At 43.3% G+C, this 26,465-nt stretch overlaps 1 protein-coding gene across 1 annotated transcript in view; it reads left to right on the forward strand.

Moving 5' to 3' along the window:
- The first annotated feature begins 24,031 nt into the window (after positions 1–24,031).
- The window catches only part of PIK3R3 (phosphoinositide-3-kinase regulatory subunit 3), a 61,496-nt gene continuing 59,062 nt past the window's right edge, over positions 24,032–26,465 (forward strand). Inside the window, exon 1 of the mRNA XM_015421950.1 lies at positions 24,032–24,281. Within this exon, the coding sequence (XP_015277436.1) occupies positions 24,176–24,281 (106 nt within the window). The 5' untranslated portion in view covers positions 24,032–24,175. The remainder of the gene's footprint in view (positions 24,282–26,465) is intronic.

Raw genomic sequence — 26,465 nt, forward strand, 5'->3', positions numbered from 1 at the left:
TAAAAATGTTTCTACACATTTGTAAAAATTACCCTCCCGGAGGACTTGCTCCAGCCTCTTTCATAGCCCTTGCCTTTCAACCCCTATGGGAATTGCAAGTTCTTCCTTGTTTAGTCAAACAATCCCACCATTGTAGCTTGTGATTATTGCCACCTCCCCTGCCTTCCCTGATATGTGGACCAGGCTGCTGGAATGTTTGTACTTCCTTCTCACAACAAACACACCATCAGGTCCAATATAATTACTCAGTACTGAGCAGTACAATGGTGGTAGAAACTAAGGAATCATACAGGCCAGATTTGGTGTAGTGGTTAAGTGCGCAGACTCTAATCTGGGAGAACCGGGTTTGATTCCCCACTCCTCCACTTGCACCTGGCTGGATGACCTTGGGCAAGCCATAACTCTGGCACAGCTGTTCTTGAAAAAGAGCAGTTTCTGTCAAGAGTTCTCTCAGCCCCACCTACCTCACAGGGTGTCTGTTGTGGGGAGGGGAAGGGAAAGGAGTTTGTAAGCCGCTCTGAGACACCTTTGGGTAGTGAAGGGCGGGGTATAAATCCAATCTCTTCTTCTTCTTCCTGGATGTAGCAAATGTATTAGGCACTAGTTTGGATCTTCTACTAGCATAAAATCCATCCACCAAGCTCATCAGTGGGAGCCTTGGCTGATCTTGAGGAAGTAGTTACAGGCCTGGTGTCGAGGACCCTGAGAGTGATTGTTGTAAAGGACTTCAACAGTCAAACTGAAGGTTCCGGTGGATGGCGGCACGCTGAGCAGTCGCATCTCCGCTGCACACGAGCGGGAAGGAGGGGGTACGCAGGCTCGTTGCCCCCCAAGAGGCCTGGCAAAGGGCTTCTAGCCATGGGGCTTTTGAGAGGTCGCCTCTTTGCCAGCGCGATGCTGGGGAATTGAGGCGCCTCTTCGCTCTGATGGTCCCTCCTGCAAGTGTCTGTATGGAATCTAGTGACGCTGACCGGGACAAGCGCTGGGGATCGAGTGGTCGAATTAGAGACTAAACGAGGTCGGAAGACCATTATGAACGTGAGTCAGAATAAAGCATCTTTGACAATTTAAAAAGAAATCTCCCCACAGACCGAGAACTGAAACGAGTGGGGGGAGGGGCTCCTCCCATGCGCATGAACTTTTAAGCGAAAAAACGGGGGGGGGGAGCGGAAGGAAAAGCATTGAAATCTATTGAGAAAAACTTACCAAGGTGTATATGAGCATTTGAGCGCACATTCAGAGACTTTAGAAACTGCAGCGAAAGTAAACAATCGATAAAATATGGCGGGGAAGAGGATGGAGAAGGAGAAACTTCTAAAAGCGAAAGGGGAGAGTCCAAAACCAGAAGGAACCACCGAGCTGGCTAAAATGTTGGCAGAATCTCTGCGCCCCCTGCTGGAACAGATGACGAAAGTCAAGGAACAGTTGTCTACAATGACTAAATGTATCACCACCCAGCAAGCACAAGTGAATGAGACCCTTAAAATTACAGAGCAAACAGCTGGGAAGGTGAAAGAAGTGGACGCCACTACTCAAAAAGTGAAGAAAAAAGGACAAAAATTGGAAAAGAAGCAAGTCTCCACAGAAGAACAACTTTTACAGCTGCAAATGGAGAAGGCAAACTTGGTTCTCCGATTCCAGGGTGTCCCAGAATTTAAAGGAGAGACTCTGAAGCAAATACTGACCGAAGCATTAGCCCCGGTGACAGATTTGACGGTGGAGTACTTGATGAGCAAAATGGATGTGGCCTATAGGTCATATTCCGTATATATAAAAAAGAATAATCTGCCTGGGGAAATAGTAATGAGATTCTCAAAGAGACATGTGAGGGATACTATCCTGAGAGCGACGACAGGGACAACCTTGAAAATCGGGGACAGCACCATCAGGATCCTTAAAGACATCCCATTTGAAATAAGACAAAGGAGAAGGAAATACAAGGATTTAATCCTTTTTCTTCAAACAAACGCAATCAGCTATTGCTGGCTGTATCCAGAGGACGTAACCTTCAAACTTCAAGATAAAAAGGAAAAGATTGACTCTGTTTCCAAAGCACGGGACTTTTTGAAAATCCAGATGGGTGAGCAAGAGAAAGGCGATAAAGAGGACAGTAAGTCCAGTGGCGAGCTGGACTCGGGGTCTTCTGGAGAGGACTCTCTGTCAGAGAAGGGAGCAGCGGCTCCTAAAAGTCCTTATAAACTGCGAAGAAGACAGTACAAGAAGAAATGAAGGCTGAAGGACTCTGTATTGTGCCTTTGAAAAGGGTTGATTGTAACGAGATACTCTGGGGTTTTTTCTTTTTAACAGTTAATTTAAGATTCAAAAGTTGTAATAGCAGATCTGACTAAGTTCAAAAAATTGTTAGCGAGTTTAGAACTGACTTTGTACTTAAGAGATATTGAGGATCTCCTCTCTTGGGGTTTTAGATAGTAGTGGGTTATCTTTTCTTTATCCCTAATTGTAGTTCCTTTCCCTCATTTTCGTTGTATATTTGTAGTCTTTAGAAAATGTAATTTAAAAAATCCCCTTCGGGGGGCCAAAAAAACCAGTCACACTGAAACAACCTTGACAGGCTATGCTCAGTATTTTATGTCCAATATAGTAGGCATGGATCTGTCTCAGATTGTGATGTGCCCCACATATGAGAAACAGCATATGATACATTTAAATGTCTGTACTTGTCAGAAAACTAGTCACCTGATAAGAGGCCTGGATGTTTCACCTGCGTTGTGGTCAGATCATTATCTGCTAAGGGCCCGGTGGATTGTTGCAGCTCCCTCCTACAGTGGTGGAAGGCCAGTTAGGATAGTTTTCTCTCAGAGACTAATAGATCCTATTGGTTTATACTTGTTTAGGTTCATTCAGAATTTATTAACTCCTAGAATGGAGTCTCAAAGTGATAGGAATGTTATCATAAGCTTCTACAGATTTGTGGAATTCTTTGATAGTTAAAAGCTCTCAGATCTGACCTGATTTGGACACAACCTTGAAGTCAAATCAGGTATCAGAAACACCATCTGGTCAATGTTACATGGATAGCTTTGGGTTGGTCTCTTTGAATAATGTTAACAGGATCCTTGGGCTTGTGAAGCAACCACTTAATCCTACTCAGTTAATTAAATCTTGTAGAGACAAAGTGGCTCTGACCTGGACAGCCCAGGAAAGCCCAATTTTGTCTCATCTCAGAAGCTAAGCAGGATTGGCCCTGGTTATTATTTGCGTGGGTGACAAACAAGGAATACCAGAGACGCTATGCAGAGGCAGGCAATGGTGAACTACCTCTGAATGCCTTGAAAACCCTACAGAGTTTACTGTAACTTGACAGCAGGGAGAGAGAGAGAGGTTTCTGTTGTTTCACATTATTAACTCCTCATTATGGCGAGGCTTGTTTTCAAATACCTTAAAGGAAGCAATAAGTCAGTGTCCCTTACAGAAGCCTTCTCTTGAAAGCGAGATTGTGACTAAGTATCTGTCTCTGTCAAACTTATCATTTGTTGAGGTAGCAAACTTGTGGTGGTGAAACAACTTCAAAGTTGTGGTGGAACAAAGTTGTGGTGGTGGAACAATAACAAAGTTGTGGTGGAACAACTTCAGTGTTTTCTGGATGAGTCATCTGCCCTTGACCCTTTTCAACCCGTCCACCCAGCAGTTCGAAAGCATGTAAAAAATGCAAGTAGATAAAATGGGTACCTGCCCCTAGGTGGCAGGGGGCACCCCTCCTCCTTACGAGGATGTGTGGCAGGAGCGGCGGCGGCAATGGCAGCAGCGGAATTGGACCTGGTGACCCAGCGTGCGAGAAGCTGGACGGAGGCGGAGTAGCAGTGCGCGGCGACGTGGTGGAGCCTGTGGAATGGAACCAGAGCTGCAGCTGGCGGATTGCCGAGCACTGGGTGAAGCCCACCGGAAGGAGCCACGGATTAAGACCTGTTCCGCGTGCCAGGAAGTGAAGCGCCAAAGAGCTGCCAGGGACTGAACAACAGCCGAGCCAGGAACTAATAACAACTGAGCCCGTGGCCGGGGTGCTGGTAGGTTATCACACACACACCCATACAAATAATGTGGCCCTAGTTGTGTAAACCGCTCAGAGACCCTTCGGGGCCAAAGCGGTATATAAGTCAAAAATTAAATAAATAAATCTGGCTTTGTGATAGAGACCACTCTTGTTGCACTGTTGGATAATCTCTAAATGCATCTGAAAAAGACGAAATGCAACCCTCCTGATTTTGGTAGATCTGTCTTCTGTGTGTGAAACCATGGAGCACTCAATATCACTGGAACATCTTGAGAAGAGTGTGGGGTTGAGAATTATGGTGTCCAAGAGATTCCATTCTTACAAGTTCCTCAGAAGCTTGGTGTTGGGTGTCATCAGAGCAGCATATGAATACAAGTAAATAAATAATTAAAAATCCTTGCTATGGAAGCTAGGATTTTACTAATTTGTTGTGCGGTTTTGGAGGGCTGGTGCATAAGTGTGTATATTACAAGGAAATGCATAGGTTTTGTTATACACAGTTACCCTCACCAAGCATAACACTCCTTATAGTGGCCTGTTACTTTGAAACAAAAAAAAAATAAGTTATTTGCACAGGCACTTCATGTATGTACTGCAAACTATGATGCCTCTGAAAACATGTTGACTTTCATTATCATCTGTGAGTGTGCAAATTTTACAGTGCTAATGTATATTGCATATTTTATTTTAATTTTAATTAGCTCTTTCATATGCCTGTTGCTTTGTCCAACCACTCCTTATTGCTATTTTTAACTGTGTAATTAATCCTTGAGAGAATTTTAGAAAGCAGGTTGCTTCGAAGCTCTTTTATCAATTTAAAAATGTGTATAGTTTGGATTGTTTCTTGATTAGAAGAGATAAGACTTTCAGAGCCTGGACAATAAAGGTTGTTTCTTCCGGAGCTGGCAGCTTATACAGAGCTCTTACTGTTCCAAGAGGAGGTGGGAAGTGGTGTGTTAACCTAGTCACTGTGATTTGCATAGGAACAATACAGGTTTTCAGTTTTATGGCAGATTCTTGGCCTAGAAACAGTTGCTATTAAACCTTTCACTGGAATGTTGGTCCATTAATCAGCACTGCAGTATTTACCTTGCCTTTCCCCTGTAGACAATAAATATCTCATGCTTTTTCAGTGCATGGTAAAGTCAAAGCTAACTTGTTTGCAATTTCATAATCCCCTAAAACCATAGATATCAAAACATGAGGCAGGACTTCCTACTTGAGGTGCCAGCAGTTGCTCTTGCTTATGGTAAAAATTGATAATCTAATCCCCCAGTCACATGGGAGGATTTGCCCAACGAAACGGACGGGTTGAGGGCAGATTAAACCGGCGTGATCAGATGCCAACATCTGGCAAGCGTTGCACACTCGCCCCCAGCCCGTCCCTTCTGGCCGAAAACGCGGATCAAAAAGGTACTAGAGAAAATGTAGTACCTACCAGAAGATCCGCAGCAAGGCCAGGCATGGGATTGCGAACGTGCCGGCAGCCCGTGTTATTCGAGGGACTTCCGGACTGTGCATGCACGACTGCCAGACTGCGCATGCGCACAAACAAGTTGGAGGAAGAGAATGGACAGCAGGGAGGCAGGTCTTTCTCTATCCACACCATCACCTGGTTTACAAAAGATTGCTGGGTTGGCTGTAGGGAATATCCCAAGTCCCACCACTGACACCATAACAGGGAGTGTTGGGAGACAGCAGTGGAGCTCCAGTGACACAGTTACTGCATGGCTAGTGGAACCCAGAGCCAGCAAGTAACATAATCAGCCTAAACGCATGCCAAGTTCCATTAACCACCTAATTGCATGGCCTCAACCCCAGCAGCTCTATTGTTGCCTCCCAGTGCCCTCTAATAATGGTGCCACCTCCCTCTCCCTCTCCAATGGAGTTCAGTACTGGGGGCTTGGATATTCACTACAACCCACCCCACAAGCCACCCACTGAAGGACTCACCTTGACTTTGAAATATACCACTTTCATAGTAATATACATCAAGCAGAAATATTGAGTGTGAAACAGTATCAGAACCACAACAGGATTTTTCAACTGAGTAAGAATGCAACATGCAACATGCTTATGTGCAATGCCTAGGTATCAAAATAAGAACATAAGAGAAGCCAATGTTGGATCAGGCCAGTGGCCCATCCAGTCCAACACTCTGTCACACAGTGGCCAAAAATACCAGGTGCCATCAGGAGGTCCAGCAGTGGGGCCAGGACACTATAAGTCCTCCCACTGTTGCCCCCCCCAAGCACCAAAAAATGATAGGTTCCATTAGCAAAGTCAGTCTATAAGTAGCCATTGTGTTGTGTCATGTAATGAATAAGCTCAAACAGAAAATGTGGGGTTTTGATTTGAACAACTGTGTCACGACAGGGCCAGTGGGACAAGGCAGAGAGGGGGAGTTCACAGTCCAGTCCAAGAGTCAAGCCAGAGAGAGAGCAAAACAATCAGAGCAAAAGTCCCAATACATAAAGCCAGGCCGTAGTCAGAGCGTTACCGAGAGTCAGAGTCCAGATAGGCAAGCATCAAAGTCAGGGTGCAGAGCTGAAGATCAAGAGCCAGGGGGTTGTCAAAACATGGACTGGAATCAGAAACCAGGAAGTCAGTCAGGAGCCGGATATCAGGAACAGAGTCAGAGGTGCAGAGCTTCTGGTCCGAAGGACGAGTTTGCCAGCACCATTTGCCAGCAGTCAGCGACCTATTCAAATAGCTCGCTGGGTTGTAAACTCATTAGTGCCTCATTAGCACTGCCTCGCGAAGTCCTTCATCCTGCTAGAACCCCGGGCTTATTGATCTCCAACCGCGCAAGCCTGCCTCTTTGCATCTGGTTGCCAAGTCCCAGCATCTCCGATCCCTCACCCAGTCAACAGGTGGCAGAGAATCGGGTGCCGTGCTGCTGGGGCCAGGCACTGCCTGATCGGTTTCAGGTGCAGGCTGTTCTGGAGGCTGGTGCTCATCCTTTCCGGCACTTAGGTTTGACAAAGACTCCCGTGCCTCCGATGGTGTTAAAGGCATGGAGTCCTCAGTTTCAGAGCTCCCAGGCGCCGGGTCGGGGGCAGGCATGACAAACTGGGCACAAATCTGCACGGATTGCTTATAGTAATAATAATAATAATCTTTCAATTTATTGATCGCTCAATCCTTGCAGATTCTGAGCGATTTACAGTTACTCTTTGTGTTGACACGGGACTAACAATGAGGGGGGTAAGGGAGGACAACATATATCATTTAAATTACACACATTCCACAGTTGACAGGGAGTTTATGGTCTGCGGTGATCATTAGGTGTGTTCCGACAGCCTTTCTCTCTCTCTCACTCTCTCTCCTCTCTCTCGGTGTCGCTTTTGATGTTGTCAGCATTTTTTCTCGGTCGCAGCGCACCACTGCCACCGTCTGGCCGGAATGGCCCATTGCAGGCTGCGTAGATCTTTTCTCGGCTTATGATGTTACAAGTGGACCTTCCGTTGTCGGCTTAACACCTCACCCATGGGGGGGTTTAGTGTGCCCACTCTCTCTAAGGAGTGGTACCCATTTTATCTACTCGCCGAAGCTTTCGAACCGCTGGGTGGACGGCGAGCTGGGGACAAGACTTGGTAGCTCACACCAAGTGCGGGGCTTGAACTGACAGCAGTCCTGTTCAGCTCAGATGTTTAACCAGAGGATAAATCTCCTGTGCCACCGCTCCCCTGTACCCAGTAGTCACATGTTAAAATCTAAAATGATGCCTGCCAGCATCTGAGCTGGATGTCTCCTCCCCAACCCTTTCCAGATGAGTAAGAGCTGACTGTAGCTATCAATAAAAGACACTCTGCACTGAACTCACGTTCATTGTTTGTCATATATTGACCCCGCTCTCTTCATATGCTATTCCACTCGATCTCCTGTGCTTGTCCCGGTCAGATTGGCTTGTACCCTAAGGTCACGCATTGTGGTAACTATGTATCTTCAATGTGTAGTTAAGGCAAATTGCCCTAGCCTTTGCTATTTTGTAATCTCCTAGTCTGTTTGCTGTGCTCTGTACTGAATAAAGATCCTTCTTATTGCTAATTTGTCTTTGATGTTGTAACTTGGATTCCAAGTCTAAATCTTGTGCCTAACCCTGACCACATACACTACCATTGGAGGGTAAAAAGTGTGCATCTCTGGATCGAGTTGCTAATGTGTTCTGTTCCAGATGCCAACTAAGGGTTTGGAATCTCTCCCTTAGGAAAAGCAGGGACTACTGAAAAGAGATTCTGGTGGCATATTGTTCTGAAAACCAGAGAGGGTATAGACCATCTTGTGGTTTGTTGTTAAATGTACTGAAAAGTACAGGATTCCCTCTCATCCCTGGACTGGCCTGGGTGGGCTAATCCTGTACACCCCCCTTCCCCCTTCACTACATTAGTCCATTCATGCGCTTAGGAGGCGTCCCTCCTTACGCACCACTTTTCCCACTGGGGGGGACTCCATTTTAGTAAAATAGTCCGTTTATTTCGAACTCACATTCATTGTTGGTCATATCTTCACCCCGCTCTCTTCATACGCTATTCTGCTCGATCTCCTGAACTTATCCCGGTTAGATTGGCTTCTACCCTAAGGTCACCCATCGGCTGGACCATTGGGGGGGAGGGAAGTCTCTATTCTCCGGCATCAAGCCGTCGAAGAGGCTAACTCTCAAAAGACCCCTGGCCTGGAATCCTTCACAAGGGCTCCGTGGGAGTGCCACTTGAGGTGGCACCCCTCCAAGCCGAGGGTGTGCTAGTCGCCTACTCGGGCATCGAGGAGAGCGACCGCCATCGCCGATCCACCCACCGGAAGTCTCAACACTTTCAACCAGTTCAATTAGAAGCAGCACCATATTGCACCAAGCCACCAGTGTGACCATGGCCTCAGAGTCACTCTACCTTATTATTAGTTCACATGCTCAAGCCCTGGTGAACTCTGTTTCATTTTACATTCTAACTCTCCTCTTTCCCCTCCAGTGGCTTGCCATTCAGATGGGGTAATGTTTTCATGTCTTGTCTTGTGCATAAAGCAAATAAACTCCCTACAGCATCTGCAGTTTTTGCCTGAGAAGAGGTTACTGTTGTCCCATATGTAACCCTTAGGAAAGAGAGGCCAGGAGAAGCTGCACCTTCCAAGCAAATATAACCATGTTTCCATCTGAGAAAATGTAAAAGGAAAGTAAATGTACCCAATCAGCCACGCGTTATGATAAAATAGATCATTCCAGCAGCTCAAATTGCATCTGTGCTGTACAATTGTTGGGGAAATGATACCCCCAACAAAGATTTGTTTGTGTTGTCTGCCTTTGACTGTTTCATTCAACTTATTAAGAAATAATGTAGTCTTTTTAAAATTTTCATGCCCTCAAGTCTTCTCCTTCCTTTTCTCAGCTTTGTAATCACACTCCTTTCTCCACCCCCAAGCCTTGGATCAGAGGCACACTCTCTTCTTGGTGAGGACAACACAATTACAGATCCCTGGCTCTCATACCTCTGGGGCAAATGGAACTGCCTCAACATTCTTCCTCATTTGGGGGGGGGGGGGTGGACTCCAGCCTAACAACCTCTCCCAGAGGACCATAGAAAACTTTGCTCATTTTAATTGAAAATTCACCATGCAGTCCACAGGACAAATTGTGAATACTGCCTAGAGCCGCATTCTGGCTCCCCATGGATGGCTTCATAATCATGGCATTTTGAAGTACATCATTATAATGGTGAGCCCATTATCATCCAGATAGGAAAAGGGCATTTTGCATCTTGAGCCCTAAAATCTGCCCTAAAAAATGAAGCAGCTATGAAGTACATACCTTGAACAGGATACAAAAAAAAATTCTGCCTTTCTATAAACAATAAATACATTAAATTAATAATTTAATTAAGTAAACAAACTTTCTTACAAACAAGGTATTCAGACTATTGTATAAGTTGTGTGGAGGATGGCTTTGGGAGATTTGAAAGGTCAGTGCATATACAAATTAGGTTTGTGCATTTATAGGTATTCGAGAACAATCCTAACCAGTATACTCAGAAGCCTACTCAACTGTAGTCCATGGGGCTTACACCTAAAACAGTTTATAGGATTGCACTGTTTGGATGGGATCCAGCCAGCTTTTCTGCTACTGGAAAAAAAAAGAGGGTTCCCTATAGATCACAAAAAATAAAAAATAAAAAACACCCTTTCTGGGGACCAGAGAACTGGCATGGACAAAGCTGGCTAAAGCTAACCCTCTGCCATCTAGAACAAAAGTGGGCAGAAGGTCACTCGGGAGTGACCAGTCTCTCTCCAAGCAAATAGAAGAAGCTCTCTTCTCCTCTTCCAGCATTGCTATGGTCATTCTCTTATCCTTGTCTTCAAGCTACCACAGCAGTTTCTCTTTTCTTTCTCTTTTGTCCAATGAGAGAAAAGGGCACACACAAGCCCCTTTGCCCTGGATGGGAAAATGACAGCTCCAGTACCTTCTCCCATTTGCCTCTTCTCCCCCTCCTTCATCCATGCACATGCAGACCCTTACTTTGGATGAGGAAGGAGTATGATATTGATTCTGTCCCCTGGCATCAAAGCTATTATGTTCCACTTTCAGGGAAAACATAGAAATAACTGTATGATTTTCCATTGCAGGGCAAGTTACAATTTTGGATGGTGGTGCTTTGCTCCAAAATGCTGTCATTTCTGTACAAGCTGCCATTTTGTGACTAGCTTCATGCACTGAGTCACCATTTTGTAACTGACAGCTGCCATATCTATTGAAAAAATTTGTAACACAGTTATGCAGTGTTACACAGTGACCTCAGTGGAGAGGGGGGAGGGTTTGCGTCGCACTGTCGGGCGCCGCCTTGGCGCTGAGTTGATCCTGGATTGTGCGGGAGCCTCTTTTTCTGCTTTTCAGGATTATTAATATTTTTTTGCATGTCAGTGAGATGTGAACAGGAACGAGTGAGGCTGCCTTGTGACGCGCCCTGCTGCCTCCAGCCACCTGAGAAGGAGGCGGCAGAGGCAGGAGCTGGTCCCCAGCAGTGTTCCCTTCCCTATGAAGAAAGGTTAAAGCCTGAGCCTATGGGGAGGATGGGATAAAAATCTAAATAATTAATAAATAAATAAATAAATAAATAATTTGGGGCTCTTTAGTTTGGAGAAACGACGGCTGAGAGGGGTGACATGATCAAGGTTTATAAAATTATGCATGGGATAGAGCAGGTCGAGAAAGAAGTCCTTTTCTCCCTTTTTCACCATACAAGAACTCGTGGGCATGAAAGTGCTGAGCAGTCAGGTTAGAACGGATAAAAGGAAGCACTTCTTCACCCAAAGAGTGATTAACACATGGAATTCACTGCCACAGGAGGTAGTGGCAGCTACAAGCATGGATGGCTTCAAGAGGGGATTGGATAAGCATATGGAGCAGAGGACCATCAGTGGCTATTAGCCACAAGGTATAGATAGGGACTCTGGGGCAAGTGATGCTCTGTATTCTTGGTGCTTGGAGGGGGGCAACAGTGGGAGGGCTTCTAGTGTCCTGGCCCCACTGCTGGACCTCCTGATGGCACCTGGTAATTTTGGCCACTGTGTGACACAGAGTGTTGGACTGGATAGGCCTTTGTCCTGATCCAACATTGGCTTCTCCTGTGATCTTGTGTTCTTATGCAACTATATTTTTTGTTTTATTTTTTGCTGTAGTTTCTGACTATCCTGGTATTATTGGATTAGAATGAGATAGCTGAGTAAAGATCTCTTTGTTGCTAAATTAGCAAATCAGGAACACATACTAAAACTCAGGAGACTTCCAAGTACAATCAGACACAGAAAAAGACCATGGTTAAAATAAAGGACACAAAGTGAGGAATGGAAGGAACAAACATGGTCAAAGCAAGAGCTGGGGTCAGTATTCTCTGGGTTTATTCTTCCCCAAAATGGCAAGTGTGACCACAGATTTTTAAAGGAAGACCCAAGAAAGCTCATCCATCCCAAAATGAGTAGTATTGGATCTGTTACCATTTTAAAAATTGGATCCCTAGAATAAGTGGTTAGTTTTAGAAACCTATTTACTAACCAGCTCAAAAGCACTAAAGTAGACTGTGAGGAAGCTTCTAAAATACCTCCATGTTCCATTGACAGTTCACTTATAGACTAGTTCAAAACAGAGAACCTACCAGAACAGGACCATCTCTTCTATGTAGCTCCAATATTTCAAAATAATGAATGCAACAAATGAGTTCTATGGAGCTGGCACTGTCTGACATGACAGACAATTCTTTAAAAGAAGGACTGTCACTTGGAAAAGGAGTTCTTTCTCACTGAAACTCAAGAAGGAGTACACAATGAAGGTAGTTGTAGAATTTTTCTCAAGATCATTTCCAAGATGGCTTCAGGCCATGCAGCTTTCTCCAGACCAAGAAACAGCAGGAGGTATAGCCAAGCTGGCTGCATATTCATTCAAACAACACCCTCCCATAACCCCCCTTGCATTCCCCTCTCTTTCACTTTAATTAAGGAAAGCACCATTTATTAATTTTGGGTGGACTGAAATCTTATATTTTGAACTGGTTGATAAACATGTATTTTTAGCCAGTGAAATAAAGGCCTTAACATGGTGTACTACAAGGGGAGTGTTTGCTTTCTATGGGAAAATGAGGTGGTACTCATTGCCAAGAAACCTTTCCGTTCTCCTCTCTTTGCTAAACACACCTGAAAGAGCTCAACTATCTGCATTCTGGAATACGGATCTATTCCAATGAAAAGATGTCAAGAAGGGACATATCCAATTGCCTGACTGAGCTAAAAGCCATCAAGCACCAGTTTTGACCAAGGGCATTTCCCATTTTATTTAATATTTATGAACAATGCATGGCTTCCTATTTGATTATTTTACCTGCAGGCACAAAATATACAGATACTTCACTATGTAAATGTCTGTGTTGGAGGGCTAACAGGCAATGGCAAACAGTTCATTTGAAGCTTATTTCTTAGTAGCAATAGCTTGTGAGAAGGTATCAGGGAATTAAGCTAAAGATAGTGCAAAACTAGGCTGTTGCCTAGTGGCTGAAAAAACATGACAAAGCAATAGCTACTTTGGAAAAATTACTTGCTTATGCTCACCACCACCAAACTCCTTGATGGCACTGTTGGAGGCTGCAGCTGGAACTGCAGCTATTGAATAAACAAAAAGATTTTTGCACTTCCCTTAACAATTCAAGGATGCAAAAAAAAGAGATTTTCCTGCCACCAAATCCACATTGCCCTTTCTCTCTCCACCCCCTTTTTTGTTTTACTTTGTAATGCCACCACTAGAAATGTAAATTGGAAGGGCTATAGACACTTTTCAGTCTGCTTTCAGGCCAGGCTATGGGACAAAGATAGATCTAGAGGCTTCGGCAGGAGGGCGGGGTAAAAGTCAAATAATAAAAAAATAAAATAAAATCCATGCTTCTTTGTTGCTCTTACTGGATCTGTCTGCAGCCTTTGATACAGATGATCATGCCATCCTGTTGAGGCATTTGAAAGGAGAAGTAGCTATCGGGGGCTGCATCTTGGACTGGTTTAAATTGTTCCTCATGGATCAGGCTCAGAGGGTTGCTGTCAGAGACCAGATATCTTCAGTGTGGAAGCTGTCTTGTGGGTTTCCACAGGGCTCAATCTAACCTGCCATGTTATTCAGCCCCATGTTACTCAACCTCTATGTAAAGCCATTAGGAGAAATCATTCTTAGCTTTGGAGCTGGATGTCATCAATATGCAGATTACACTCAACTCTATATTTCTCTATATCATCCCTGGATGATATTGTAGAGATCTTGAGCAACTGCCTGACTGCTGTGGTCAAATGGCTGAAAGTGAATAAATTGGAAATGAACCCAGACAAGATGGAAGTGATGCTGCCTGGGAAGGCTGAAATCTTGAAGAACACTGTGCTTCCCACATTCAGTGAAGTTCAGCCGACCCTTGCTGACTCAGTTGAGAGCCTAAAGGTTATACTGGATCCAACATTACTGCTGGAGAAGTGAGTTAATGCAGCTATAAAAAATGCTTTCTTCCAACTCAGTCTTGCCTGCAAGATGGCCCCCCCTACCTTCACCTGGTTGATTGTAGTGCACTCTACATAGGTCTCCCCACCCCCCGTCCAAGTTAATTCAGACACTCCAACTGGTACAGAATGCCTTGGCTCAGTTATTATCAGGACCTAGGCAGAACGGCCATTGGCACTTACTGGGAGGGGTCCTTCTCCTCTGAGGTCAGGAGAACATCTCCATGGGTTATTCCCACCATGCCTTTAGGGAGGCAGGAAATAGTTTTTTTCCCTTCCTATTGGCGCCTCCGGAATAGCCCATCCTCAGTTCTGGGACTCCGAAAGCAGTGCTAGAAGCTGAACCTGAAAGACCTTGCCCTAGAAAAACATAACTTTAAACAGTAACCTTAACTTTGCTCAACTTGGCAACTCCAAAAGAAAGACACTGCAACATCACGTAGGTCCAAGGTAAGAGAAAAAGAAAGAGAAGAATTCAGCACAGAGAATGATAGTAGAGAAGATGACAGTGGGAGGGCCGAGATGTTCTCCTGACCTCAGAGGAGAAGGACCCCTCACGGCAGGCCTGTAGCTACACTGAAGCATTATGGGGCCCGGCCCCCCGACTTCCTACCAAGGCCCCACAGCTTCCCCACCTGTCAGCAGCCCCACAGGCTCCATCCTGGGCGGGTGGCCGAATCGGGCAGAATCAATTTCGGCTGGCAGAAAGACTCCCGCGCGGCAGTACCACCCGATAGGGGAGTCTTTCTGCCAGCCGCATGTCAATTTCAGCCCCATTATATCCTATGGGCCATTGAAGTCAATGGTGAAAACATATTCTAGGGGGATGGAGGGGAGGTGGTTTGAGGGAGAGGCTCCAAACTTGCTGGATAGCTGCTGGAGCCACCCCTCAAGATACCCACCAAGATTCAAGAACATTGGACCAGGGGTTCCAATTCTGCGGGGCCCCAAACAGGTTGTCCCCATCCCCTCCATTGTTCTCTATGGTGGGGAAAAAGTAATGTTTCACCAAAGTGAATCTGAAGCAATTTATCCTGGAGTTTTCCAGAAAACAGGAAAATGGGGAAAGAGATGTGGATAGATTACAGACTGACCCTTCCTAATGATGAGTGTTCATATAGGCCAACCAAGCTATTTCACTTTGGATTTATTTGCATATAGTTCCTCATTTTGATATCTTTCCAATACAATTTTAGACTTCTGTGCCCTGCAAGGGGTCTTGCTGCTTACATATCTCAGAAGTTACAGCACTGGGAGGAAACAAAGGTACCAAGGGAAAAAGAGTGCCATTCCAGAAGTTGGACTGAACATGTTTTATTGTCATCCCTTACAGGGATGAAACCTACCCTGGACCTAATCCAGTCAACTATCCTAATGATGGATCATAATTGAGGCCCACCTAACTGTAGATCCCCTAGGCAGGACTCAAGGCATATTCATAAATACATGAGTGTAGGGCCATTGTTGGCCATCCCCTCTTTCCTAGGTTTTAGAGAACATTGTCCTATATGTGCAGGCCAGATTATTTCTCTTAAGCAGCTTCATTTGAAACAAGTTGGCTTTTAGTATGAGGTGCAGATAGGGTTGTCAGGTCACTCCTGGCAACTAGTGGGGGATGAGGGGGACTTACCAGGAGAAAGAGAAAGGGTCTGGCCACATCACCAGCATTGCACAGGAAATGGCATCAGCACACTGCAACAATGTTACACTCTGGAATTTAGGCAAAAACTCTATGGTAAAAACAGCTTTTACCATAGAGTTTTTGCTCAGATACCAGAGTGTCACCTGTATGTCACTGGTGTGATGACATCATTTCCTGTGTTACACCGGTGATGTGGCCTGGGCCCTTCTAATTCTCCTGGAAAGTCCTCTCCACTGGCCAGCTGATCAGCGGCTGGGGGTCAGGGCCTGGCGGTTGGGGACTCTGCCTCCACTGGGGGGTCTGGCAACCCTAGGTGCAGAAGAGGAGCTATACAACCCATTCCTTCCATCATCAGGTATGCACTTTGCCACCAGCTGCTGCCATTCTTACACCAGTGCTGGGTGAATGGTTATGTGATTTTTTGCAGAGATATGGTAATTCACACGTTTCACAGATCCTATATAGCTGTGGCAGAATGCCTAAATCAGGTTGCTGGTTGTTGTAACATTCTTGTAGCATTACCCAGAAGAAACCAAGCAGATTGGCTCAAATGGCTTTTCTATGTTCAGCATATTCTGCTGGAAGTTCTTCTGGCTTTTTCCAAAACACATGAAAACACTCAGGTCTTTAATATTTAATCTCGCCTCAAAGTATAAATTGTCAGTTTCAACTAAATGAAAAGGAGTAGATAGCAGTTGACAAGGGGAACCTTTGCTGCATCAGAGTGCAGGCAAAGTGTTGTTTCTACTCTTTTAATATCAACATCATCCTCATCACTGATATCTTTATTATATGAGACCAGAGATCATGGGTCTTGCAGCAGAGAGACAGTGCTTAGGCTAAGAAGGAATATGACATATTTGGACCATAGAAGAAACACTATATCAGAGCAAGATATTTTACCACTATGAGAAGTTAGCTGGATTGAATTTCTACTCACTATAGTTATAACCAGAATACATATAAAGCTTAAAAAAAAAAAACACCGTGGTGCATCCACTGAAGAAAAGACTTGCTATATAGCAAGTTACATGTGTGTGTTTACAGAATCTCTTATCCCTGAAAGGAATCCTTTGAACCTCTACTTACACAAATGTGTAAATGATTTAAAAGATGCAAGAGTTAACTAGTGAAGTTGTTACCACTATTATAGACAACATAGTTTTAATGTAAGTGGAGAGGAAACTAATTATACCAGAAGGGGGTCCTGACCTAAATGCAATTGAGGAAAGGCCATGGCTCAGTGGTAGAGCATCTGCTTGGCAGAAGGTCCCAGGTTCAATCCCCACCATCTCCAGTTAAAAGGATCAGATAACATATGATGTGAAAGACTTCTGCCAAAGATCCTGGAGAGCCATTGCCAGTGTGAGTAGACAGTACTGACCTTAATGGACCAATGGTCTGATTTAGTATAACGCAGCTTAATGTGTGTGTGTATCTGTGTTAATGAGATGTCTAGGGCTAGCACAGGGGAAACATTGTGGCATGTTAAAAATGAAGGGTCGACTCAGTGCAAAAACAATATCCCAGTCTGCTCTAAGCTTTTCTGTGTGAATCAACAGTGATTTCATATTTATTAAAGCTTTAAAATTAAAATGAAATGTTGAATTTTAATCATAAAGTTTAAAATCAGCTGTAACTGGAATCTGGGGCTAACACAGAGAGAACAGTTTCAGCAGAGAGAATTAAAAGTTCTAATGACAATATCTCAAACAATTCTCATCTTTCCACCTATGAAATTTCACTAATTCTATATTTATTCTATCTATTAAATAAAATGTATCATTCTTATACCAAAGCTTATTTACTGAGGAAAAAATCAATGCCATCAAAGGCATAGCAACTAACCAATTGTGATAGGAGTAGCACTGGATTAGAATCAAGATAATTGATCTTTCACAGATGAATCCTGAGGGTACATGGAATTCAACGGTAGAATCTATAACTGAATCCCTGCCTTTTTGTAACCTGCTATGCAGGGGCCTGTAGGAGAGAATAATGGTTACCCATCCCACAGGCTTTGACAAAGACCTGAATAGCTTGTGAGCACCATATGCATACAGAAATTTAAGGGTAAGAAGAGGATTCCAGGGTCATTCTTTTATTGTAGATTAAGTAACCTGGAATAATTTGCACCCATCTTCTGTGGTGGCTCAAGTGGTTAAGACGCTGAACTGCAGGCTGTGGAAGGTCGGTAGTTCAGCAGTTCGAGACCCGAGTGTGCCGCATGACGGAGTGAGCTCCCGTCTCTAGTTCCAGCTCCTGCCAACCTAGCAGTTCAAAAGCAAGAAATTGCAAGTAGATAAATAGGTACCACTTCAGTGGGAAGGTAATAGCTTTCCATGCGCCTTGGTGTTTAGTCATGCCGGCCACATGACCATGGAAATGTCTTTGGACAGCGCTGGCTCTTCGGCTTTGAAACGGAGATGAGCACCGCAACCCTAGAGTCGGATTCGACTGGCTTTCGAGCAAGGGAACCTTTACCTTTACCTTCAAGTAACCTAGAATAATTTGCACCCATCTTCTGTTCTGACACCATTACCCAAGTTAGCATACATTGATAAAATAAAAGAAATCTATCCACTTATCCTCTGCTGAGTGACAAAAGGATGATTTAACTATGTGTACCAATGACTATGATGCACGGTGTAGCTGTGACAGAATAACACAACATATTTTACAGTAACATTGTAAGCTTAATACATGAATGTTGCACATGTATGTGTTGGTTGCCATTGCCCATGCATTAAAGGGTATCTAATCAATGTTAAGTAATCTTGTGAACACTTCTGGGATTCCCTGTTTCTGTTAGAGGATGCTAAATTGAGATATACTGTAATCGTCTCTAAGACATTTTATTTAAAATGTGAAACAGAAAGACTATCTGCCTATCACAGATTAATCAGAGAGCGAATAGGGATATAAAATTAATTTATCTAGAGGGAATTACTTGAATGAAAGTCCTATGCTTTTATGCAGCTCTCTCTTCCTTAAGGAGTCTGGTTACTGTAGCAGCAGCTTTCTTTCAATTACTTGTTATACACATTATTCAAGCAGTCACAGTAAACTTCAAATTCTCCTTTGCTATACTACTGTAAAGTGATGATAGTTTTTTTATTATTCCACACTATTTTTATTCACATTCATCATTTACCAAAAAATCCCACAACTCTGTGTTTAGCAAAGGAGTTGGTTAACTGGCAAACATTTTGTATAATCAGAATGTGTAATATGGTTGTCAGAAACTCTGGCTGGAGAAACTATTAATTGCTTGTTTTCAGAGGAATAAATGAGTTAAAGAAGTAATGCTGTGACTGACTCTTTTCAGGAATGATTCTGAAGTTATGTTTTAAGTCTTGTGTCTTAATTAAGCCCTGTGTCTTGAGAGGTACACAGACATTACATAGGGAGAGCTGCACCATGAACATTCATTTTGCTGCAAATATAAACATTTAACAAAATTGAGAGTCAGTCAAAAGTATCAGTGTAATTTCACAGGCAGAGTGTGCTTTTTCCTTTTAAAATACATATCTATATTACCATGCATAGCTTGCATATATCTTGCCTCTCAGTATGACATCAGATTAATTCTACTACCAGCACAGAAAATGCACCCTTCAATCCATGCTCCTGTGACCCCTCTCATTGTTTGGAAATTTCAAGAAGACTCTTGTTCTCCTTAGTTAAAGAGCTGTCACTTTTATTTCTGCAACTGAGAGTCACTCATGCCCATCTATTACACTTCCTAAGGGTAGTTTCACACATCTAATTGAAAAACCATGGCAAACTGCACTGTATCTTGCTAGCTCAGCTTATAACCTAATACTGCATCATGTTACTTCTGGCTTTTGAGTTATCTGCAACAAGTATGCTAGATCCATATGAAGTGTTGCATGAAGACTGCAAATTGTCCTAAGCATACCTACTAGGAAGTAATTTTCCCTAAAATCAGCTCTGTGGGATATTTGTTAATAAACGTATTTAGGAACTGGCTGTAGGGGAGTGCAAATTAAAGTAGCACACAACAAACACTAACAAAGGGAAGCCATTCTAAACACATGCTAAGGAATAAGTCTCACACACTGAATTGAGTGGGACTTGCTTCTGTATATAGGTGCTTAGAAGGATCATGCAGAGACAGTCAGGAGGTTAAACCTCAGTTCAGATTATTAGTGTGAGTTGTATTTAGGGATGCCTCTTTGTGAGTATCATTCTCTCTCTTCATCATTATTCCTTGAATATCTGTGTATTATTACACAGTAAACAGCTAGGAGCAATGATTGTATGCCTAAAGTTCTTGCAAAACATCTTAAAGCCACATAGGAGATAGTTGTACATAGCCTTAAAAGTATCTGTCTAGCAAGGCATTTATTAATTTTTGTTATGTCACTCAAAATCCTTGAATTGAATGTTTAAATGTTCCTGCTCGCCTCCACAGCTCGAGCAGCTGTAAGGGGCATTGGGGCTACTGGGCCGAGTGCCAAAACAAGGCAGTGGGGTGAAGGAATATCGGGGATGGTGTAGGCATTTCCATCTAATCAGGCTTATGGAACACAGTGCCTGATTTTTTTAAACTGTAATCAATGCATATATCATAGGATCCCTACGACCGACCCAGATCTCATAGCTGATATTCGTGTAATACATCACGTGCGACTATTGTTCTGGGTAGCGAAGCTCCATTTAGTAAAACGGGAGGGGGAGAGTACTGTGAAGGAAAGGGAGGTTGGATACAGCAAGCTCTTTCGTTCCCCTCTCCCCCTCCCCTCCCCCTCCTTTCTTTGTCCCGCTTAGTAACTGGGATTCCCAGCCAATCGCTATCCAGCCGGCCTGTTTCTTAGTCTTCCTATTGGCTAGTCAAGCAGAGGGCCCTTCAGCCAATCATCAGGCTCGATGCTTTCTTTCAGACAAAAGACAAGCAAAGCGGCTCTCGCAAACTGGGCTAACTAATCCGTCCCCCCCCCCGCCCCGCCGCCCGTCGAGCAGTCGTGCATCCTGGCAGTTAGCCAAAAACAGAATAAATAACTTTGCTTTCCTAAAATAAGAGGAGAAGTGCCTGGAAATGTATACATATATGTTTAAAAGGATGCCATGTAACTTTTCGTGTCTGCTGTCATCTTAATCAAAGCTCTCCAGACAAAGCGCTTGAAGTTCAGACATCCCAAATCTAATTCATTTATCTGGGTGTCACTTAACTGACTGGTTAAATAACTTACCTCCATCTGCAACAGAACAAAAAAAAATCCTGTTGCCTTTGAAATACTTAAACTTCTGAGTCATCGGAAGCCATATAAGCAGTGATAATACAGGTTAAAGTTTATACTGGCAGTACCTTGTTTTTTGTTCCAAAACTACTTCACTGTTCTGTGCAAAACTAAAGCAAGAAACAATAGGATACTCAAGTTCCCTGCAAAGCTTAGTAAAACTAGTAAAGTGTGGAGACTAAGATTTATCCATATGTTAAGCCCATCTTAGATACCAAAGCTACTAACACAAAGAGCCTGCAGATAGTATATTAGTGATCCCCCCCCCCCCAATATTTGAAGTCAGGGTACAGTTGCCTGCAGTTTCCTCACATATGTACTCCTCATAAACACTAGTCGAAATACATACATATGTATTTATCAGATACCACTGTGCATACAGTTTTTCTACTTGATATACTTAAGGACCACAAAAAGCCTGTACATAGCTGGACAATGAACAACAGTCTTCCCTGTGAAAACTAATATACATATTAAGCATGTTTTCTCTGGAAGTTGGAATAATTCTGAATTTAATTTCATGGTGTATTATCAGTAAAATATACGGAAGAAGATGTGTTCTGTTAGACTGTCCTGAATGTAAGAAACTGTAATAACTCCTTCAAAATGTTAAGGATTTTGCAAACACCAGGCTATGAGCAACTACCAAACAAGATGAGGCGAGTGATCAGGAAGGCTACAGCTGAGACAATACTACTGGATCCCAGCACTTTGTCATCAAGATTTGACAAGGATGGAGAAAGAATCTATGTACTTTCTCACTTGGATGGGAGGTACCTCACTTTTTTAAAATGCTACATGCCCTTTCCACCAATATGTCCTGTCTATTAAGCACACAATTTAAGTTTAACAATAACAATCCCACCATCTTGAAATGCATACAATGTTCATATTGATCAGTCTCTCTTACAGATACAAACAGCACCTGGTGCCCAGCCTGCCATAGTGATAGCAGCAATGGCCTCTTACTTGGGAGTAAGAGCAAAGCAGGACGTACTACTAAGTAAATATGGCTGAACTAGGCTGCACACTGAAAACTTTCAGCCCGTTTCACATAACCACATATAAAGCCACATAGAAAATTGCAACACTCATAGAAACTGTAATCCAGAGATTTAGCAATCTCATTGACTAACAGGACTAACCTGTAAGAAACTGATTTATATTTATGTAGTAAATAAACACTATGATCAGTGTTCCCTCTAAGCTGAGTTTGTGTGAGCTAGCTCACAGTTTTTTAGCCTCCGGCTCACACATTTATGTCTTACCTCAGGAAGGATGGCTCCAGAGCAGACTAATTTATATAGTAGTGAAATCGCTCTCTCACAACTTTAATGTCAGTAGCTCACAAAACTAAATTTTTGCTCACAAGACTACGCAGCTTAGAGGGAGCATTGACTATGATCTATAACTAGGCGTGAACAGCATTTCTTTGCCCAGCTGCCACCAATTAGAGGACACAAATCAATTATAACTGATACACTGTTTGCCACAAACAAACAATTCCTAAATGCTAAAGCCTATATAGCAGTGGGATTTACTGAATACCTGGATTACTGAATACCTGGACTAGCTGTGAATGTGCCAGTTTCTGCTTCTATTAAAATAAACTAGCTTTTATAATCTCCTGGTACCAAATTGGTCCACAACTGTTTGTTAGGACCATTATCCACCCTGAATATATGTCACACCTCCACTATCAAAGTAGATCATACATATTCAAAGCTGTCAGTTTACCCAATCATGTCCATCTCCACATTCCACTAAATTTGCAGTAATCCCACTGGAGACACTGGAATTCTTCTGTAGTAGGTAGATGGTTGATGATGACTTCAGTCACAGTTATGCATACAATATAACATTGCATGCATACTATGCCATCATGCACATTCTGCCAGAGTCTCTTCCACATGCAGCATATTCTCAGGAGTAATGCCCAATCACACCACCCTCTCACCCGGAGTCAGCACACACATCCCCAGGGATTATTTACATGAACATGTAGGGGGTCGGTGGCCAAAAGTTACATACTCTTCTATGTAATACTAGTAATATCAGCAAGCAGATACATACTATCTTTTGCATCATCTTCTATGTGCCGTTTGGGAAGGAAAGAGGAGGGAAACAGTGAAGAGCCTTGAATGTTCTGATGACAGCAGATCTACCTCAGAGCAAAGGGTGGAGGGGGGTGTCTACATTTGAACGGAGCATCCACCGCTTGCTGCTCTTGCTGGAGGTGTCTACCTTATAACGCTGCTAGCATCACTGGAGCACCCACTGTATGTGTGACCTCTGAAAAGATATCCCTAGATAAGCGTGAAATTTTGAAGTTTCCCACTCACGTCTTTTGTTCCTTCGCATGCCAGGTATGTAAGTGAAATTCTCATTCCGCTAGTCCAAGCACGAGAGGGTTAACCAGTGGGGGCGGGGCGCCCTGGCCACTCTGCCCCTCCCCCGTTTCCCCTCGGGTGGGCGGAGTTAAATCGCGGCATAGAGGCGGTTGGCGGCGGTTGGGGCCCTCAGAGCCTCTTTAAAATGAAACCGTGCGGGGTTGAGGCTCGCCGAACACCAGAGAGCGCGCAGGGGCCGACGCGGGGCTTGTGTGCGGTGGGAGCCGGCAGCGGCTGCAGAAACGGCAGCAACGGGCGCCAAGCGCGGGGCAGCAGGAGCGCGGCTGGGTTGGCAGAGTCTTCGGGGGGCGGCTCAGTCCTGGGGTGTTAGAGAAACGAGACCCGTCCCCCTCCAGGCTCCATGGCTGTATCCTCACCTTGGGGGAAGCCAGGACGATTGCTTTTTTAAAAATTGCTACTTTTCTTCAAATCGGTTTTAAGCGGGTTTTTTATTTAAAAAAAATCCTCAGACTGCCTCCACGCTCACGCATTTTCACACGTTTTATATATATTTGCTCGTTATCTTCTGGGGAGGGAAATATCCCCCCCCCTTCCTCCTCTTGAATTTGGTTTTGGTGAGGAAGAGCCTGGACTCCGTGATTTCTTTCTCCTCCTCCTCCATTTCCGCGGGGTGTGTGTGTGTTAATAAAAGCGTTTCTTTTGCTCCCTCTCGCTTCCTGAGAGGGGAGTGGTTTTTCTTGAGGAAACCGTCGAGAAAGTTTCTTCCCTTGTTTTTTGGGGGGGCGATGGGGGGCTAAACCGGCGGGGGGGGATTATGCTCTGGTATACTATTTATTAGGGGGGGAGAGAAACTTACACAGAGGGGTCCCAGCGATCGTCCATCTGCCTGTTCGCCACAATGTACAATACGGTGTGGGATATGGATCGCGATGACACGGACTGGAGGGAGGTGATGATGCCGTATTCCACCGAGTTGATATTCTATATTGAAATGGACCCTCCAGGTAAGGCATGGACTGGACTCAGCTTTTTAAATAAAATAGAAGCTTAATTTTGATCTGAGTGAAAAGCACTACGCATTGTTAGAAGGTAATGACAAAATGCGAGTGTCAAGTATTAGAAGTTCATTGTTCTCCCTTTTTGGTGGGACAGCAACATCTTCTTTCGTATTGGTTGCTGAAGACGCAAAGACCTGTGCTTAAGTGTAAACGCTGTTACTCTTTCCTTTGTTTAAAAGAGGTGTTTGAAATGCTTGGTTTTTTTAAAGATTGGAAAGCTACTTGCCTTTAGGCTGCAAAGTATGAAGCATACATTTTTTCATATTATTGAGAGTTCTATTTGTTGTGTATCAGTACTTACATTCAACTTTTTTCTTCTCAAGGCTAGCTGGTGTGTTACTTTCTAAGGCTAGATCTTTTTTTGGGGGGGGGAGTTTATAGTATGCATGCAGTGTAATGTTTAGGAAGACCGTTGTTTTAACTCTTGGTTCTGCCATGGGGGGAAAGTCTTGCAGCCCAGTGGTAGGCATCTGTACTTGGAGGTAAGTTATACTGAGTTCCAGTGAAGCTTACTCTCAAGTAGATATGTATGGCATTGCAACTTAAGTATCATTTGTATAAAAGTGTGTTTAAGATTTAATGTAGATTTGCAATATTCTCACTTCTTGAGCTGTATTGTTCTTTGCTTTTGTATAGCGATTCTTTTGTGTCTAGGTTGAGAGAAGAGCCAGAAGTTAGTAGAATTGCTGTATCACAGTTATTGTTGTGAGTCTTTAAACACTTCAGACTTGGGATCCTTGGAAAAGTTTTAATATGGAAAAGGCAATTATATTTTTGTGTTAAAAATTAAAACCTCTATTTAAAAAAAAGAAACAGGAGAAAATCAGCTCCTCAGAATTCTGGTTGTGATGCAAATATGGCAGCCTCAAGTGTCTGGTCTGTCCTAGCTCAGTCAAAAAACTAGCTTTCGAGTAAGAGAAACCTTTACCTTTTTATGATGTCCATCCACACTTATCTTAAATGTCCAGAGAAGGCCATCCCATAATGTGTTGAGGAAACTTTGTCATTGCTGAATGCTAACTGAAGATAGAAACATTTTCTAATAGCTAAAATCTTTTAAGCTGTGGTTTAAATAATTCTTTGACGTATGATATGTTCTCCAGTGCATTTAATAAAACACTTGCTTTTTTAATGATATTCTGGATACTTAAACTAACATCATATTCCTTCTCTATGTCTTAATTTTGGTGTTACAATCTTCCTATGGCTGTCACCTGCTTTTCTCTTGAGTTTATATTTTTTTGTAGCAATATATAGTTATTAAAACTGGAAATGGTACTCCCAAGTTTTGGCCCAGGTGGACTGTTTTACTGAGATTTTTTACTTAAAACCTTTCTTTTAGTTCTTAAACCATTTCAACTTGAATTAAATGTGCCATTTTTTGTAAAAGTAGATCTCTCTGGTAAACTTCTCATTAGCCTTACATAATCTAAAAGTATACCCCAACTGTCCATCATATCTAATGAATTCTTTATTTTTTCTTTGCTGAGTGATGGTCTGGGATATGCATTCCCTGTATCCCAAAAGAGAGAGAAAAAATCTGTGCTGAGAATAATTTATGCAAATGAAGTAAGCTTGCAGGAGTCTACTCTAAGAGCTGTGATCCCAGGCCTATTTACATAGGATTTATATTGCTTGGAAAATACTGAGATGGGGGAATGTGGATGGAGAGGAATGGAAGGTAACAGGAAAATAAATGTTAGTTATAAATAGCAGGCCATGTGAGTAGGTAATAGTAGTAGTCATAAGGAGAGGACTCCAGTTTCCTGCTCATCTCTACTCAGGACTACTGAGGCTTCAAGAAAGACCTTGATTTTTCTCCCCCTGCACAGTCATGAGAGCTGAGAACTTGATTCATCATTAAAGCCCCCCCTGCAAAAAACAGACATTGTCTGCGTTTTAATCCTTACGCAGTGGCCCTTTGGATGCGGAAACAAGTATTTCTTAGTGTGATGCATAGGTATTACTACGTTAAACTTGACCATCTATCTGGATAAGTTGGAGAATGGCATATGGCCATGCCAATTTATATAATAAGTTTTAAGCGATTGAACTTCTGCATTACAGTGCTTTTGCTACTGTTTTTATTGTGGATACCAGTGTATTTTAGTGTGTTCTTTTAAACTAATT

Source organism: Gekko japonicus, unplaced genomic scaffold (genome assembly GCF_001447785.1).
Source record: "Gekko japonicus isolate JY-2015 unplaced genomic scaffold, Gekko_japonicus_V1.1 scaffold75, whole genome shotgun sequence".
Taxonomy (NCBI): Eukaryota; Metazoa; Chordata; class Lepidosauria; order Squamata; family Gekkonidae; genus Gekko; species Gekko japonicus.